Below are 20,023 nucleotides of genomic sequence, written 5' to 3'. Positions count from 1 at the left end.
TACTTAATGGGTATGGTATATACTCAAAGGTATATACCTTTTGAGATGATGAAAATGTTTTGGAAATAGATAGAGGCAATGGTTTTGCAATATTGTGAATGTATTAAACACCACTTTAAAGTGGCTACTTTTATATTACGTGAGTTTTACTTGAATAAAAAATTCAGATTGTCAGATTGGATAAAAAGCAAGACCCAGTTATATGCTACTGCCTACAATAAATGTACTTTAAATATAAATATATAAACAGGTAAAATTATGGAATAAAATATGCCACACTAATACTAGTCAAAAGAAAGCTTTAAAAGCTGTATCAACAAAAGAGAAAATATATTTAAGGGATAGTATGATGTATCCATGCAGTAGAATACTACTTGATTAAAGAGAATAAGCCCTAAGTACCTGCAACAAGAATGAACCTCAAAATAATATTGCTGAGTGAAAGAAGTTGTACAAAAACAGTATATACTCTGCACTTCCATTTGTATAAAACTCTAGAAAATGCAACTAATCTATGGTAATAGAAAATGGATTGGTGACTCCTTGAAGAGGTTGGGATGAAGGAGTGACAAACAAGCAGAAGAAAACTTTTGGGAGTGATGTGTACTTTCACTGTCTTAAGATTGGTTATTGTTGTAGAGACATATACATAAGCTAAAACTCATCAAATTTTATACTTCAAATATGTACTGTTTGTTGAATGTCAATTTTACCTTAATAAAGCTGTTAAAAGATGTGTTGAGTTGAATCTTGCCTCATGGCTGGATAGGAAATTAAAATAAGTACCACTCCCCCCAAAATATTAAGTGCTTATTAACAAAATTGCCAGACCCTGGTCAACAGTGAGCATCTTAATAAAACTCAAAGATAACAAATATTTTATAAATACTGTTCAATTTTACCCCCATCATCATTCAAAGCAGTAACCCATATTTTCAAGAATCTGGTAGTTTTCCAGACATTGTCTGGGCCAACCACTATCCCAGCACACATCCACACACACACTAAACCCACAACAGTGAGGAGGTCACTGCTTAGTAGTCAAACAGCACAGTGGTTTGGGGGCTGTCTTTGGCCTCAGAGTACCATGGGTTCAAGCCCCAGCTCTACCACTTTCTGGAAGTGTGACCATTCATAAGTTATTTTCCTTTTTGAGTCTTGTTTATTTCTTATACATAAACATCATAATAGTCCCTACATCTCCAAAGCTGTGGTGAGGACAAAATAACATTCACTCAGCAGGTAAAATGGTCAACAAGTGCTCATTATTACTAGTATAATTATCAATTCAACAAGATTTCAACTTTACAAAGCAGGGCCTTCCATTCATGTAAATAGTACTAAAGAATAGGGAAAAATATACTAAAAGTGACAGGGACTGCTACCCTTGCTTTCCACAAGTCCGTGGGAGAGAACACTAACCCAACTAGTCAAGGGATCTGAAGAAGCTGGACAGACACTTCGCCTTGAATATAAGGCCTTAATAGCTGCACCACAAATTGGTGCTTTGGGGAAATGGAAGGAATGAAGGGCCACTAGGATCACGCCAGCAACCCCCTGTGTGGTCATCACTTTGGCCTGAGCCCAGCTCTGCTGAGCACTTTGGCCAAAGCCATCTGCACCTCCCGGTTCCTCAGACTGTAGATAAGGGGGTTGAGAGTAGGGGTGACAAGGCTGTAGAATAGGGAGACCACGTTGTCCTGGGATGGGCTATGGTAAGCACCCAGCACCATGTATATGAACACAGCTACACCATAAAAGAGTCCCACCACTGTGATGTGCGAGGAACAGGTGGTGAAGGCCTTGTTTCGGGCCTCCTCTGAGTGCATGTGTATAACGGCCCCCAAAACGTGGCCATAGGAGATGGCAATGAGGGAAAGGGGAAGCACAAGGATCAGCACCCCCAAGGTGGACAGCACCAACTCGTAGGCTGAGGTGTCTGCACAGGACAGCTTCAGCAGGGCTGGCACCTCTCAGAAGTGGTCCACGATGAGGGAGGCACAGTAGGGAAAGTGCAGAGTGATGGAGGTCTGGATGGAGGTGTTGAGCACACCTGCCAGCCAGGAGGACCCCACCATGAGCAGGCACACCTGGCGCCTCATGAGCACAGGATACTGCAAAGGGTGACACACAGCAACATAGCAGTCATAGGACATGAGGGTCAACAGGATGCCCTCAGCCACGCCCATCAGGGTCAGGAAGAATATTTGAGCTGCACAACCCCCGAAGGAGATGGAACCTTCTCCCTGCAGGAAGTGGGATGCCATCTTGGGGATGGTGACCAGGGGGAAACCAACATCAAACAGAGAGAGATGGCTGAGCGGAAAGTACATGGGTGTGTGGAGCCTGGAGTCCAGGCAGATCAGGACAAGCAGAATGGTGTTGCCCAGGAGGCCCATGGTAAACATGGCAGCCACCAAGGAGAAGAGTAGCTGATGTGACCCTGAGTGACTGAAGAGGCCCACCAGAATGAAGTCAGAGGTCACTGATTGATTCACATCCCCCATGTTTTACACAACGTACTTTTGCTGCAGGAAAGAGACCAAATGCAAGAAGGAAAGAGACAAACTGCAACTGAGTTTCAACCCACGTGCCAATTGCCATCACTTGGTAGTGGCTGCCTGGAGAAGTATTATGAGGTCACAGCTAGAATCAGCAGTTGGAAATGCCATGATCAATTAGTGATGTCTGTCATAGGCATGGGAAGGGAGAGCAGCAGCTTGCATCTCTGAACGAGATACTTGGCCACACCCCAGTGAAGAGCTACCCACTGACTCTTGAGGTCCAAACACTGAAGTCCCAGTCAAAGACAGTAACTTAGCTCCAGTAGAATATTTGAATACCACTCCTCCTAATGGTCCTGGGTCCAAAGCAGAGGTTAGAGTCCAAAAAGGCAGGGAGGTAAAATAGAGGATGACGAAGATGAAGCAATAAATCAAGGAAGAAAACAGAGAAAGGCCTAGGTCCAAGTGCCTGGATGTGAATCTGAAGGAAAGAGAAATTAATTATGAGCCTACACAGGGTCACACTGAGGATATGAATCTAGGGAGTGTGAGCCATAGAGGGTGGCTATGGGTGACAGCAGGCTGGGGATGAAATGGCCTGGGGTTGGGTGGGGGAGGACAGTTGTCAGTGAACTCAGCAATTATTGGTGACTTTGTTGCATTGGATGAAGAGTGAACTTGTGAGCGGTCAGACTCAATTTCAAGTAAGGTACCAGGCCTAGAAGATTGTCTGTAATAAATATTGCCTGGATGAATGAGTTGGCCAAGAAAGATGACCATGGGCCAGAGGGAGCTACACATTTAAATTTGGGAATACTTAATTCTCTTGGCAACCTCTAAGCCCCCAGGAAAATCCAGCTTGCCCTGGAATACCATGCACCATCCACAACTCCCAACAGTGGACAATGCAAGACCAAAAGAATGTCTGTTCTCAACTGCAGATAATTAGAAAAGCAACAAGACTGGCCATTTAAGGGCAAGTGGATTCTACTGAAGGCCTCATTGGAGCTCTTTGTCCTAAAGCTGCCATCCTCACTCAGAAGGCCTTTAGGGTTGTTAATTATCCACCATCCTGATTTTCCTATCACATCCTAGCTCCCAACCTACCATTCACCCATGCATTCAATAACATTAGTCACAAGCTGGTCTGGGCATAAGACATTCAGAGGGGAATCACCCTAGGCAAGTTCCCCACTCCCCGTACCCCACATTCTCCATCAGGATATTGATGACAAGTGAGGAGATAAATGGACAAGATCTTTGTGACAGAGGGAAGTGAATAAGATGTTCTGTAGGAAATGGCTGGCAACACCACTGGGCATAGTCAGAGAAGCCTCTTGGGACAGATGACCCATGCCCTCAGTATCTGAATAGCTACTGTGAGAGGGATGCACCAGAACCAACTGCTTCATGCTCCTGGAAAGTGAATGTTAGTGAGGCCATCTGGGTGGTTCACCCTAACGAAGAACTCTCTAACAGTGAAATCCAACCAAGAATGAAATAGGCTGCCTTGTTGGCAGCATTTTCTTTAAAGTCAGTCAATGGTATTAGGAAGTAGATAATAGTCCTGTGGCTATAGAAGTTAGAGTTTGAGAGGGAAAGCAGCATTGGTCAGATCATTTCAGAATAATCTAATCAGCAATATAATAGAGACACATCCACAATGCTGTAGGTACCCAGGGAATGGGGTGGGGTCAGAGAGGGCTTCAGAGAGGAGGAAGCATTGGAGCTGGGTTTTGAAGATCAGGTAGGAGTTTTGCAGGCAGCCAGAAGAAGGAAAGTTGTTCCAGGCCAAAGAAATGGAGCACATGCGATTTGTGATTAGGAGAGTGTACCCAGAGGTCAGATTAAAATGAGCTTGGATCCCAGCTCAACTACTTTGTAGCAGCATGACATTGTGTAGCTACTTAACCTCAGTTTCTTTATCCATAAAGTGGGTGGCAGAAATATGTGTCAAGGCATAATTGTGAAAATTAAATAAAAGGATGAATGTTGGGGCACCTGGGTGGCTCAGTCAGATGAGCGTCCAGCTCTTAGTTTCAGCTCAGGTCATGATCTCAGGGTCCTGGGATGGAGCCTGGCATCGGGCTCCACACTCAGCACAGGGTCTGGTTGAGATTCTCTCCCTCCTCCCGCTCACGCTCACCCTCTCTCTCAAATAAACAAGTAAAAATTTTTTTTAGAAAGGATGATTGTTAAGAGCTGACATGTAGCAAGTGCTCAATAAATTGTAAATTATTATATATAATAAATACAATTCATATAATTATGCACAATATCTATAAATTATATAATTGTTATAGAATTATTACTAATTCTCTAGATAGGAAAAGCATTAGAGATCACTGACTGATCTCTGGTACTTAGCACAGTGCCAGGCACATAAAACATTCTCATCAGTATTTAGTAGTAGTAGTAGTAGTAGTAGTAGTATTGTTCTTATTATTCAACATTGTGGCCTCTTACATGGTCAAGCCTGACCCTGTCCAGCTCTGTCATCTTCTTTAGTGTTGCTCTGTGATGCCCTCGTCCATACTGTGTAAAAACCCACCTGCCCTTTTTCTGGCCTCTAAGATCCCTTAGCAGCGTCTTCAAAACCCCATTCATCCCCAGATCCATTGCCTTACAACAGGGTTTTTCCACTGTGGCATTATTTGAGGACAGATAATTTTTTGTCATGGGAAAATGTCCTTTGCATTGTATGAAGTTTAGCAACATCCCCGGCTTCAGTCCACTAGATGCCAGCAGCAGCCCCCAACCACCGCCCCTCGTCATGGAAACCAAAACTGGTTCCACATGTGGCCAGATGTGCCTAGTGAGGTGGAATCACCCACAGCTGAGAACCTCTGGTTTACAGGGCAATTGTGACCTGCACAGGCTTTACACAATTCCTCTTCCAGATGTTTATTCTTAAATTGGTTTGAGCTCAGACCCAGCATAAATCCTGGGAGTACCTTACCATTTCCATGTCTCCATACAGGAAAAAAAATAATTCTTGCAATTTCCTGCCATCTTATAGACAATCAATTCCCCCAAACACCAAGTATCCCCACCAGTGAAATAGCTTTTACCACAGGCTCCTGTCAAGAGCTATATAAGTGTCCAAAAGAACCTGGTCTTTCTCTGTCCACTCACACATCACCACCCTGAAGAAGCTGACACCAATTGAGTACTGACTGTGTAGAAGGCATCTGGCTAAGTGTTTTACATGCTTAACACTATAATCTTCAAGTCCTGGAGACAGATGGTAGAGATGGATGCACAACAATGTGAATATACTTAATACCATGAACAGTACACTTAAAAGTGGTCAGAATTGTAAATTTTGTTCTGTATATTTTATCACAATAAAAAAATCTATGGGTAGGCATTATTTATCTGTATTTTTTTGGATGAGAAGACATAGACAGGTTCAGAGAAGTGTAGTGACTTGCCCAGCACCACCCAGCAAAGAAGTAACAGCCAAAATTTGAACAGAATAGGAATCTGATTCCAAAGTGTCTGTTTTTCCCTTGACATTCCACACACTCCCCCAAACACTGTAATAGACATTTCAGGATTTGTTGCAGATGTTCACATACTCAGTCCTATATGCCCCCAAATTTGCCTTTCCTTCTGAGGTGCCCAAGTGTTCCCCCTTTTATACAAATGCCCGGGTTTTGGGGATCTCTAGCCAGCAGTTCCTCAGTGGCTGGAGAGTCTGGTTGTGATCCCCTTGTGTCCTGAGCTTTTGACAAACTCTTAACCATCAAGACCTCTTTTGGAAAAGGATTGCCATCCATCCAACCTCCCCAACCTGCAAGTTAGACAGGCAGAGCCGGGCAGAGGTAGCCACAACTCACTCAAACCTGGGCTAAATCATCTGTGACTCCTAAATCAGTACTTTTCTTCTGGGTTGAAGAGAAGCACATTTGGCAAGTTTCCAACATGCAATTTTACCACTTTCTTTCCCATTATCCTCAGTAATGCCAAACTTGGGGCTGGGCATCCCTTTGTTGATGCAAAGTGACCAGGGAAAAGACACCAGCATTGTTCACTTCCTGTTGCCCATACAACTTTCATATTTCTCCACCATGACCAGGTGTGATCTGGGCCCTTGGTTACCTGCCTAATCAAATGACAGTTTGCAGGACATTATCATTTATATTGTTTAATACTCACCTCCAATCACACCAGCTCAAGGATCCACAGCAGAGCTTGCTCAATAAATAGTTGCTGAGTGAATACATTCTGTAAGGGAAGCAATATTTTGGTTGGAACTAATGTTACTGACAAATGGGCTAAGGAAGGGTATGTGACTTACCTAAACCCGCACAGCTACTGAGAGGACAGGCTAGGATTTGGAAACAGTACATCCCTGGATGCTGCCTCTTTCTTGTAGTCAGTGCTTAGCTCCTGTGTCCAGGAGGTCAGAACTGAGAACTCCTCTGGGGGATCACTGTTGTGGATGGCTGGTCCTCAGGAGGGAAGCTGAAGGTGCCCCCAACCCCTGCCAGATGGGTTGTTCTGGTACCAGCCCCTTGATCAAGGTCAGGTGCCCATGTGTGGCTGCTTCCAAATGCTTTTATGGAAGGTCAACATGAGATGACCTTCAACATGGATTGAACATCAACATGGATGACCTTCTGCTGTCTAGAGACCTGGCCATCTTGGGTTCACAACAGTGAAGACAGACAAGGAAAGAATAAGCATTCAGTAAAAAAAAGACAACTGCCTGGAGGTGGGCAAATGTCAAAAGAGGTGGACAAGAATTCATCCTTCCACTCAATACCTGTCAACCTAGCTTGTCTATGGGAAACGATATCACCAATTGCTCAGATCCATCCTGCCACTAATGTCTAATCTCTAAATCATGCCTGGACCCCCAATATCCCCACAAGCCTGGGTTCCAAGTTCTTGCCTGCACTCACCAGGGTCTGTGGGTGGAGTGAAGGAGCTTTCTCAACACCCTTCATTCAAGAAGAGTCCCTGATAAAAACCTCCCTGGATTCCAGCATCAAGGGTTTAACCAGTGCTGCCTCTATTTTTGCAGGGATAGATGTCATCATCTGGGGATGGGGGCTCCAGGGAAACCTGTTGCACAAGAAACCCCTCTGCGTCTCCCTTTCAGCAAGGGAGAAAATTAGTTGCAGTGGGAGCCTAGGGCCCCTGATATTTTGTCCCTGGAGGTTGTGGAAAAACATTTACTCATCTCTCAACTACAGGAAGGATGAGCAGCTCTAATGTGGATAAATGAATGTGAGAGATGTCCAAGTCTTTTTGTTTGGATCTAATTAGGAGGAGGAGATGAGGGAATCCATTGCTGCAAATGGATCCCTTGCTCCAAAAAAAAAAAAAAAATGTCCAGGAGATTTCTTCTGAGTTAAATAATGAGGCAGGAATGGTGGTAAAACAGCTAGGAGGCAGCTTCCCTAGGTTGTGATATTTCTTTAGACTCCATTCTTTAGGGGCCTCCAAAACTTGGGAGATGCAATGGTCCAAAGGTAGATGGTCTAGTGCCTGTGAGCATATTATATGTTCACAGCCGGAGTCAGGGGGAAGGGCAGAGACCAGAGAGCCAGTCTACCCTAAGCAGGTGCCCATGGCAGGAAGTCACAGGCAAGCCTCCCAAGGCTGAGTGAATTACCAAGAGCGTTGCTGAAACCAAAGCTGAGTCAGACAGGTGACAACCAGGTGGAAGCGGAATGGAAGCAGGAATAATGACATATGTTAAGGACTTGATATATAGTAGGCAACCACCAGCAAATTCCTTATGCCATGCCACCACACTCTACTCCCAAGCCCATGGCAGACATTAGTAACTGGTCTCATGGCTTTCTACCTCTGAGCTTGGGTGGGGCTTCTCAGCTCAGCACACCATACAGCTAGACCTTACAAACTGGATTTGACATTCACCATGACATCTTTCCAAGCAGATTCTAGACCAGTACTCAAAGCAGTTGTGACAGTGTGCTTGGAGATAAGAAGCTTGTGTCAGAAAGTTATTCAACACACTGCTTCCTTAGTTGAGAAAGTCTTGCTCTGGACAACATGTCAGTTGAACTAAAGCTTAGCAATATTGTTAGTCTGTTTCAAGGTCCTTTTCTCCTCAAAGGCCAATACCAGTTCATGGACTACACTTTGAGTAACACTGACGTAGGCCATGAGTTCCTTGACAGCAAGGCTCCTTGACAGCAAGGCTATTATTCATTTCTGTGTCACTGGTACCTAAAGCACATGGACACATGGATGTTTATTGAACAGGAAGGGCTGGAGCAGACAGGAGTTGGGAAAAAGAAATCAAGATATGGAATAGTAGGGAGTGGGTCTTGAATCCTCAACATCTAGCATGTTGAACTGCATCAAGGATGGAGGGATGGAGGGATGGATGGATGGATGGATGGATGGATGGATGGATGGATGGATAGAGGGATGGATGGAGGGATGGATGGAGGGATGGAGGGATGGATGGATGGATGGAACAAGCCATGCTTAAAGTTATTTATGGCTGGGCCATGTTGTTCTAAAGAACAGGGGAAGAGAAAAAGATGGCAAAGAAATTGTTATTACTCTAGACGTGTGCCTCAAATATTAATCCTTTGCATACCACCTTCTTATTTTTTGCCATCTCGTGTGCCATCTTATTTTAACAGGTATCTCCTATTTAGCATTAGTTATCCATTCCTGAAAATGAGATGAACATAAAACTGTCGACTGGGACTCTATTTACCATTATTTTAAATGGGAAAAGTTGTATTTTACATCAACCCCAAACTTTCAACCAATTTCCTAAACTGTAGCTAAAACCAGTAAAAAGCTTATGCAAAATGAACGTATTTGTTTACAGTTGTTTAGTGTGAAGTCATATTTCTCTATCGCTTCCTTTTCCAAGATTTCTTTCACTCCCTCAACTCTTTGAAGACTCACAGTAGAACATTGACCTTTGCTTTTGCCAAAATGTAGAAAGTGCTGGGGAAGCAAGTTCAGCACAAGCACACAACAGCAGAGAATGACTCACATTGAGTAAGCTGTTATGATAACCTCTCTTGGCACTGGCAATACATGAAATGCACACTCTCCTTGGTTATCACTCCTTTCTCTATACGTTGTTTTCTTTAAAACCCTGTATTTCACTTGGTGGAAATATAAACTTCCCCTGTGTAAACATGAGCCAGAAAACATTATACTGAGAGATACATACATTTTATGAAGTTTGGGCATTAACACCAAGAGACTTTGCATTCTGCTGGGAAAAGATCAACCAGGTGGTCTGATAGATAGTCTGCAGAATATACCTGTATTTCTCTTGAATCAACTCACTTTTAGTTGTTTTTTGAATTGACTTAATTTGCCCTTTTTTGCTGACAAGGCATCATCACTTCTTGTCTTTGGAGGACAAAAGGCTAAAATTATGGAAATCCCTAGAAACTAATAATAAAACAGCAAGTCTTTTCTCAGTTTTTCTAACTTTTTACTCAAAAAATTTTAAACCTACAGAAAAGTGGAACATCCATATACCCTTCACCAATTGTTATTCTTTAGCCACCCTGCTTTATCTCTTTTTATGCAGATAAACACACACACATTTTTTCATTGAGATGAAATTCACATAAACCTAAAGTTAACCATTTTGAAGTGTACAATTCTGTGGAATTTAGTACATTCATGGTGCCATGTACCCATCACCTCAATCTAGTTCCCAAACATTTTCGTCCTCGCAAGGATACTCCATGCTCATGAGCAGTCACTCCCATTACCCCAGACTCTGGCAACCACCAATCTGCTATCTGTACCCACAAATTTTACCTATTTCATATCAACAGAATCATATAATATGTGACATTTTGTGTCTGAATTATTTTACTTAGCATAACGTTTTAGAGGTCCATCCATGTTGTAGCATGGTTATAGGCTGAATCATATCCCCTTAAAATTCATATGTTGAAATTTTAATGCCCCAGGACCTCAGAACATGATTGTCATTAGAGATAGGGTCTTTAAAGGAGTAATTAAGTTGAAATGAGGTCATTAGAGTGGGCTCTAATCCAATATGACCGGGGCCCTTATACTCAGAGAAGATTAGCCACAACATCAACAAAATGGTGGAATGGGAAGCCCCGGACTTCCTTTCCCACATGGACACACTGATTCAACAGCACATGGATCAATTCCTTTTGTGAAAAATCCAGAGACTAGTTGAGGGGCTCCTGCACCCTAATAGAGCATGAGGTCAGCTGCATCAAAGCCAATAGGAAAGTACATGGCACCTTCTCCCCATCATATCTCCCCCATGACAGCACCACACAACCGGAGGAAGCCCCCAGCTCCTGGCTTGTCCCTGAGAAGGGAAGGAAAGGACTGGACTGTAATCCAAAGTTCTAACGTCTTGAGGGGCTGCCTGAGGGAGTGGTTTCTGTCTTGCCTGAGTCTGAGCACTGATGGGAAGGTGCTCCAGATTGGGAGCCACTGAAAACAAAGGTGATGATTTGGAAAGCATGATCTCACTGGTCACAGACCTTTACCCACCTCAGCACAGAGCAAGTGGGGCACAAAACCCAAATCCTGGTTTCCTCCGGAGGGAAAGAATTAGAGCATTCATCCAACATTTGGGGTAGCTATCCAAAGGACTGGCTTCTGTGAGAGAGTCTTTTTTTGGGAATCAACCAGTCCAAAAAAAGAAAACAAAACAAAAGATAAGCACAAACAACAACAACAAAATAAAACAAAACAAAAACTACCATTAAGAAAATCCCAAGGAAACAGCCCAGCCAGATTACCCTAAATAGAAAACCAAAGTATAAACGAAACTAACTCATGTCCACAGAGCTTCCAATCACCTTTTTACCCAATTAACCAAACAGTATCTCATACAAGAGACAGAGACCACAACAGTCGTACTGAAAATGAAAGCACTTTGGAGAAAACAGACTGAGGGAAGAAGAAACCAAAAAAGAAACTCTTGGTAACATTAGAGCTATAACTGACTAGAACTCAGAGGTATAACTAAAAAGACAGTATCTGTGAAGCAAGTAAAAGATTTTCTTCTTTAAAGAACAAAACGATGTTAGGGGCACCTGGGTGGCTCAGTCGTTAAGCGTCTGCCTTTGGCTTGGGTCATGATCCCAGGGTCCTGGGATCGAGCCCCGCATCAGGCTCCCTGCTCCACGGGAAGCCTGCTTCTCCCTCTCCCGCTCCCCCTGCTTGTGTTCCTGCTCTCACTGTCTCTCTCTCGCTGTCAAATAAATAAATAAAAAATCTTAAAAAAAAAAAGAACAAAAAGATGTTAGAATTTTTTAATGATAGGAGAAATGAAAAACAATAGGATTAAAATATAAAATGTAGGAAAATATCACAAAACAACAAAAAGGCACAGAGAAAAATAGTAGAGAAATGGTAAATAAATCAGAGAATCAATACAGATGGCCCAACATCAAAACAATAGGCATTTCAGGGATGCCTGGGTGGCTCTGTCGGTTAAGTGTCTGCCTTTGGCTCAGGTCATGATCCCAGGATCCTGGGATTGAGTCCCACATTGGGCTCCTTGCTCAGTGGGGAGCCTGCTTCTCCCTCTGCCTGCCGCTCCCCCTGCTTGTGCATGCTCTCTCTCTCTCTGACAAATAAATAAATAAAATCTTTTTTAAAAAACAGGCATTTCATAAGTATGGAAATATGGGGCAAGAAAATCTCCCTGAATGAAAGTTGTGAATTTCAAGATTGAAAATTGCTCATCAGAATAAACAAAAGAATGTACCCTATAAACTCTCAGAGAGAGAAAACAACTTTCCTGGAACAGTCAAGAATGAGAATAACCTTGAACTTCTCTCATTTTTTTAATTTTTTTTAATTTTATTTTATTATGTTATGTTAGTCACCCACCATACATCATTAGTTTTTGATGTAGTGATCCACAATTCACTGTTTTCATATAACACTCAGTTTACTTATTTATTTGAGAGAGAGGAGAGCAAGCACAAGCAGGGGGAGCGGCAGAGGGAGAAGCAGACTCCCTGCTGAACAGAGAGCCCGATGCGGGGCTCAGTCCCAGGACTCCGGGATCATAACCTGAGCCGAAGACAGATGCTTAACCAACTGAGCCACCAAGGTGTCCCTCTAGGGTGGCCTTGAACTCTTCAACAGGAACACCAAATGTTAGAATGCAATGGAGCGGTGTTTTAAAATGCTCTGGGAAAATTAATTGAGACCTAGAATTCCATAGCTAGTCAAATAACCATGTAAGTATAAGATAAAATAACATTTTTTTTAGACCTGATGGGTTTTTCTTCCAATCTGTCTCCACTGCACTCACTCAGGGAGCATGTGTCCCACCTAAATGAGGCATCAACCTAAGGAGAAGAAACAGAGGATTCAACCTGAAAGAGAATCCCTAGAATGATGGTGAAGGGGGATCCTAGGATGACAGCTGTCAGCCAGCTCAGCCAGAAGCAGGTCAACCTCCAAAAGGGGTTTCTTCAAGATTAAACTGATAGAAGATTTTATGTGTTTGAAAGTTTTGAGAGGATATTTACATAAATGTGAAGGTTTAGGATTCAAAAAAAAACCCCAAAACAGAAAAAGATTGTTTCTTACCAACATACCTGGACAAAACTCACCTGCTGATACAGCAACACCTGCATAAAGGTCTGTGTGAGGACACACAGATAGTGGAACTGGTTCCATCATACCTGGAGAGCCTGCCTCACCAAAAAAACCACACACTGTCATGGACTTAACCCACAAAGATGGTGTCAAGTATCCAGATATTTGGTTCGCAGGCTGGGAAAATGGGCCCTGGCCCTTCATAGTGCTATGCATCCAGTTTGCATGAGACAAAGGTAAAAGACACAACTCCTGCTGGTTCGTTCCCTACCTTGCTCTGAAGTCCACTGAGCTAGGGCCGTGAGCAGACCCAGAGAGACACACCCATAGCTCTCCCCATCTCACATGACTCCTGATAAACCTCCCTGGAATGTGTCACTCCCCACTTAGCCCACCAGCTCCTTCTTCAGCCAAGCAGTGATGAACCAACTGTCAAGGGCTGGCGGTTCCAGGGGAAGGTATTATATCAAAAGCCTCTTCCGGCTTCTCCTTTCTACTGCAGAGAAAGTTAATTGCAGGGGAGTCAGGTGCCCTGCATCTCAAATTTGTCCCAGGAGAGCATGAGAAAACAATGATGTTCACCTCTTAATGAACCACAGGAATAGTGGAGGGAGCACCACATGGATAACCAAGAGGTGCTGGGCAGGGCCATCCAAACGCCGCTGAGCATTCCAAGCAGAAGGATGAGCAAAGGATGGAGTCTGTTTTAAGACACAGGTTTATTATGATCTGAGCAGGTGAGGCCAACAGGGTAGGAGAGCAGGACCACTGAAAAGCTAGCTTGTTACAATTCCCAAGAGGAAGGGTCGTGGCACACTATTGGGGGCCCCTCAGAGAGGCACTAGGGTCAGGCAGGAGACACAGGGAGTGAGGGGGAAATGTGGACAATGCAGGGCATACAGGCTTAGGACTGGCTAGTTTGAATAACTTCATTGGGCTCTGGGACACAGGGGCTATCCATTGTTGTCTGGAACCTGGCCCTGGGGATCAGCAGAGGGGAACAGTGGCCCTGAGTGTGAAAGCCCCACAGAGGAGGGGGTAGGAGTGTGGGCTCTGGATTTGTTGGTTTGCCCATGAAAGGTGCACTGGCAGGTGAGGTGTGTGCTATCTCTAGGAATCAGCTAGCCCTGGGAGGGGAGCCCCCAAGATGTCAAAGCATCAAAAATATAGAATAAAAAGGCATGCTCTATACAGCATTCCTATTTGTTCTCCAGGGTTTATGGCAAGACTGCTCAGGTAATCAGTGGTGTTCAGCACTGAATACACAGCAGACTCACCTGCAAGCTTTTTTTTTTTTTTAAGATTTATTTTATTTATTTGACAGAGAGAGAGAGAGAGAGAGAGGGAACACAAGCCGGGAGAGTGGGGGAGGGAGAAGCAGGCTTCCCGCCGAGCAGGGAGCCCGATGCGGGGCTCGATCCCAGGACCCTGGGACCATGACCTCCTGGTATCATGACCTGAGCCGAAGGCAGCTGCTTAACCAACTGAGTCACCCAGGCGCCCCCACCTGCAAGCTTTTTAAAATGCGATGCTCAGGTCACATTGCAGGTCAAGTGAGTGAGCATTGCTGACTGAAGAATGAATGGAGTTGCTGATGTCAACACAGCCAGAAAGAGGTGCCGTGTCCTGGCAAAAGTGGCATTTCCCCATGTGAAAAACACCCTCAATTCAGCAACATGATACTCTCTGGGGGGAGATCCACAGAAGGCTTCCAGTGTGTTTGTTGTGTTTTTGTTGCTTATGTTGTGTGGTAAATACACACAGGCACTTGAGATTCTGTGTGTGTGTGTGTATGTACACACACATATATATGATTCTGCGTGTGTGTATGTACAACCAATCCCCATTATTCACAGAGTCCGTATTTAAGAATTCACCTACTTAAATTTATTTGTAATCACAAACTCAATACTGCTGGGACTCTCATGGTCATTTGCAGACATGCACAGAGCAGCAAAAAATCTAAATTGCCTACATGCTCCTTCCCAGCTGAGTTCCCACAATGCTCTGCCTTCTTGTTGTGCTCTCATACCATAAGTAAGTGCCCTTTTCATGGTCTGTTTAGTGCACCGGGTTTCACATTTTTGTCCTTTATGCCCCTGGTTTCACTGTTCAAATCAGCCAGAAGCATTGTGCCGCACTGCTACCTAGAGTTCTCATGCACAAGAAGATTTTGGGGTGCCTTGCAGAGAAAATGCATGAGCTGGACAAGCTTCATTCAGGCGTGAGGTATAACGATGTTGGCTGTGAGTTCAGTGTTAGTAAGATCAATAATATATATTAATTAGCCATGTTTTTAAACAGAATCACACATAACACAGGGTTATGTTTTGAATGGTTGATGAAAATGTTGTAACTAGAGTTCAGTAGTCACTGTTTGTGGCAACTTTGTAGAACATAACACGGCAATAAACAAAGAAATTCGACCACTGATTACCTGAGCAGTCTTGCCATAAACCCTGGAGAACAAATTGGAGCACTGTATGAGTCATGTCTTTTATTCTGTATTTTTTCCAGTTTTATGGAGATATAACTGATATGCAACATTGTGTAAGTTCAAGGCGTACAATGATGGATATGCTTACATACTGCAAAATAGTTACCACCAGATGTTTCACATCTCATAATCACTATTTTTGTGGTGAAAAAGTTGAAGATCTAGTCTCCTAGCAGCTTTCAAGTATATATACAGTATTGTCAACTATAGTCACTACTGTACATTAGATCCCCAGAACTTATTCATAACTAGAAGTTTGTACCCTTTGACCAACATCTCATTTCCCCCACCCCACAGCCCCTGGGAACCACCATTCTACTCTCTGTTTCTACAAATTGGGCTTTGCTAGAGTCCACATATAAGTGAGATCACACAGTGTTTATCTTTCTCTGACTTATTCACGTAGCATAATGCTCTCAAGTGTCATGTATGTTGCACAAATGATGGGAGTTCCTTCTTTCTCATGGCTGGATAACATTATATATATATATATATAAGTTTTATTATGAGAAGTTTTCCTTTCATCTCCCAGATGTCCACAAGGCTCCAGACAATGCTCCTCAAAGTGAAGTCAGCCAACCAGAAGCATCAGCATCACGTGGAAGCTCGTTAGGAATGCAGATTCTCTGCAGGGCCCTCAACCTGCTGAATCAGAATCTCTGGGCAAGACGAGAACTCTGTGTTTTAACAAGCCCTTCTAGAGACTCTCATACACATTTAAGCATGAGAACCTGCTGATCCCAGAGAACTGTGTCACAACCCCAGACTCCCAGTCCATCGTTTCTGATGATCAGGGGGAATTAAGAAATTGAGAATGAGAGAAAGAAAGGAAAGAAGGGGAAGGAAGGAAAGGAGGGAGGGAGGAAGGAAAGAAAGAGAGAGAGAAGGAGGGAGAAGGAAGGAAGGAAGGAGGGAAGGCAGGAAGGCAGGAAGGCAAGAAGGAAGGCAGGAAGGCAGGAAGGAAGGAAGGAGGATTTGAGAATGTTGAAGACCCAGACCAATGGACCTCCACTTGCTTCACATTAAGGTCTCCTGGGAGCTTTAAACAATCACCCCTGCTTGGTCTCCATCTGCAGAGTTTCTGATTCAAGTCTGGGGTGCAGCCAGAACACGGGGATTCTTTTTTAAGTTCCTCTGGTGATCCTAAGCTGCAACCAAGGATGTGAACCCCTGAGCAACTGAGCCAAGGACTTAGCAGAAAGAAAAAGAAGCTGGTGGTCTTGGACGCCCTCTCTTGGCAGGAAGCTGTACAACTCAACTCCTGGGGACCACAGACGCAGGTGGAAGGCGGGGCTGCCCACGCAGGTTTCAGATAAGCCCAGTGCAAAGATCTGCAGACTGGAAAAAAATGCCCTTTCAAGAGAAATGCCCATCTAAATCCCTAATTCCACTGCAGAGCTGTTGTTCAGATACTTCCACGTACTGGTTGCTCATACACACGACTGAAGCACACAATACCTGCAATTTGTGTAAACCTTCACAAAGCAAGATGTACCAGCCACTGACTTAACCTCTTCACAGATAACTCGTCCATCCACATACCTGCCTTTTGAAGTCAGTACTATTATTACCTCTAACTAGCTAATGGGGAAGCTGAGGCACAGAGAGATTTAGTAGTTTGCTTCACTATAAAGGTGGCGGGGCCAGGTTTAACCAACCCCAGCAGGCAGCTCCAGATCTGTGGTCTTGACCACATTATTTCCTTGCTGCCTCTACTCAGTGATGCTCTCTGTCCTGTTTGCTGCAGTATCTGAGAATGGAGCATCTATTATGTGCCAGAAACAACAGAGGAACCTGAGGTCAACAGAGTCCCAGCCTCCATTTGTACTGTTTCAGATGGATCTTAGACCTCACAGTTTTCCAGACCCGCACTCATCCACTGCAGTATCTCAGAGATCTGGGTTCAAATCCTGCTCTTGTGCCATCCCAGCTGTGTGACTTTGGGCAAATTACTTCACCCCTCTGAGGCTTTATTTCCCCCATCAGAAAGAAATGAACATAGTACCATAAAGATGCAGTGAGAATTTACCTGACCCCCATCCCGAACTATCAACTACCATCCCTCTCACTTGCCACAATGATTCTTAAAAAGGGAAAAAATGTTTATTTTTGTCTTAAATGGCTATAGACTAAATTCACCAAAATACTCTTTCAGGAGGTCAAGGGACCATCCTTGCAGATGTGTTGAATGAGGGGGAATAATGGAAAGTGCCTCCCCTTCTGCACACAGCTACATCACTAGCAATACCAAAGGCTGGGCTTTGAACCCTGTCTATTCAGTTCTTTATGTAACAGTCCGTCTGAACCAAACATGTCTTTCTAACATGCTGATACTTAAAACTCTATCACAACCTCACACTCATTACAATAGCTATAATTAAAAAGAAAAAGGGGGGGAAAGGCAAAAACAAGTGTTAAGAATGTGGAGGAATTGGAACCCTCTACCTTGCTAGTGGGAATGTGAAAATGTGCAACCACTATGGAAAAGAACATGATGGTCCCTCAAAATATTCTGACACCTGCTTCAACATGGAAGAACTTTGAGGACATTATGCTCAGTGAAATAAGCCAGTCACAGAAGGACACATATGGTAGGATTCCACGTCTAGGAGGTCCCTAGAAGAGTCACATCCACAGAGACAGAAAGATGGTGGGAGCCAGGGGCTGGGGGAGGGGGTAGGAGTTGGTGTTTCATGGGGACAGAATTCATTTCTTGCACACACATCATCCAAAAGGGGATGCATTTGAGAGGAAGGAATTGTCTCAACTAAGGACAGTAGGTTCCACAACAGAATGGGAGAGTTGCTTCAAAATCCACTTCTGAAAAAAAAAAAAATCCACTTCTGGTGGTGTTATCACCTGTTAGTTAAAACAAATAAATGTGTGTGTGTGTGTGTGTAGTGATAGAAATTGCCAGGACTAGTGCTGAATATGTCACAGGAGTATGGAGGTAAGAAGGCTTCATTTCCCAGTTGTGTCCAGATTTAATCCCGGCCAGAGTTTTTAACCAATTTTGTGTGCGATCTCATACATGTTTTTGGAAATGTTCATTTACTCAGCTATTTACAAGAGTCCGTGAACTTCCCCACCCCCACCTTTACTGAGATGTAATTGACATTTAACATTGTGTGAGTTTAAGGTGTACGTGTTGATTTGATACACCTGTATATTGTAAAACGCTTACCATTTAAAATAGAATTACCAGGGGCACCTGTGTGGCTCAATCGGTTAAGCGTCCACCTTCAGCTCAAGTCACGATCGGAGTCCTGGGATCGAGCCCCGAGTTGGGCTTCCTGCTCAGCGGGGAGCCTGCTTCTCCCTCTGTCCCTCCCCCTGCTCATGCTCTCTCTCTCAAATAAATAAATAACTTAAAAAAAATAGAATTACCATATGATCCGGCAATGCCAATTCTGGATATATACCCAAGAGAACTGAAAGCAGGGACTTGAGATATTTGCACAACCAGGTTCATAGCAGCATTATTCACAATAGCTAAAACATGGAAGCAATCCAAGGGTCCCTCGACAGATGAATGGGTAGGCAAAATGTGGTGTAGACACACAATGGAATATTATTTAGCCTTAAAAAGGAAGGAAATTCCCTGGTTCTGCCCTGTCCCTTTTATCTTACTGAAAGCTCCTTTTTGGATCCCACAGAGCCCCCCTCCCACCAAGGGAAAGCCGAAGAAATCCCTAGAAGGAAGGTGGACACCCCTTCATCACCACCACCATGTGGTAGAGAGAAGGAAGAGAAATCAGGGAAGGCTTTCAAGAAGAGGTGGTGTCTTGCCGAGAGTGGAAGAGGCAAATTCCTGCTCTGTGGGAATGGGGTAGGGAGACTGTTCCAGGTGTCAGGCAGAGCAGAAGGGTCACAGAACAGTAGAGGGATGTCTGTGTCTCTCCTACTCTCACCCCCCACCCTAGGCAGGCTTCTGTTTCCTTCAGGAAACCAGAAAAGCCACACCAGCTAGGCGACCACCTTCTGATTAATATTCTAAGGGTTAATATTTTAAATTAATTTTAAGATTGAATTCTAAGGAGGGCTGTGACTAGCGCTCCCTTACCACACTATAAAGAGCTTCAAAAGGAAGCACCAAGAGAAGGATTCTTGGGTCTTACTGGGCTCTGGGTCAGGGAGCTGGATCAGAGGTCTCTCCTCTGGCACCCTCTAGCCTCCTCCTCCAAATTTGCCACTTTGGGGGAATCCAGAATAGATGGGTATTCTGGGAGCTTTCTGGGGCAGGGAGGAGCTCGTCCTCATCCCCTCCCCTGCATTGTGAAATCTTCTGAAGGGGCAGCAGGCAGGGTGATGTCATAGACCACCGGCCAGGCCCCTCTCCCTGCCTCTGCCTGCCCCTGGTCAGCCTCGGCCTTTTCTCCTCATACCCTCGGACCCCCAGAGGAAAGCGGTCAGCCTCGCCAAGCAGCTTACCCAGCTACGTGCAGCC

The 20,023-nt window shown here is 44.2% G+C and overlaps 1 protein-coding gene across 1 annotated transcript; it reads right to left on the bottom strand.

The window, feature by feature from the left end:
• Positions 1 to 1,568: 1,568 nt before the first annotated feature.
• LOC110594052 (olfactory receptor 2Z1) lies at positions 1,569 to 2,507 on the bottom strand. The gene is given in 1 exon segment (XM_021705503.1): positions 1,569 to 2,507. A coding segment is annotated over 1 exon segment (939 nt).
• Positions 2,508 to 20,023: the final 17,516 nt, after the last annotated feature.

This window comes from Neomonachus schauinslandi, chromosome 1 (assembly GCF_002201575.2).
Source record: "Neomonachus schauinslandi chromosome 1, ASM220157v2, whole genome shotgun sequence".
NCBI lineage: Eukaryota > Metazoa > Chordata > Mammalia > Carnivora > Phocidae > Neomonachus > Neomonachus schauinslandi.
This window is presented reverse-complemented; position numbering and strand designations above follow the sequence as displayed.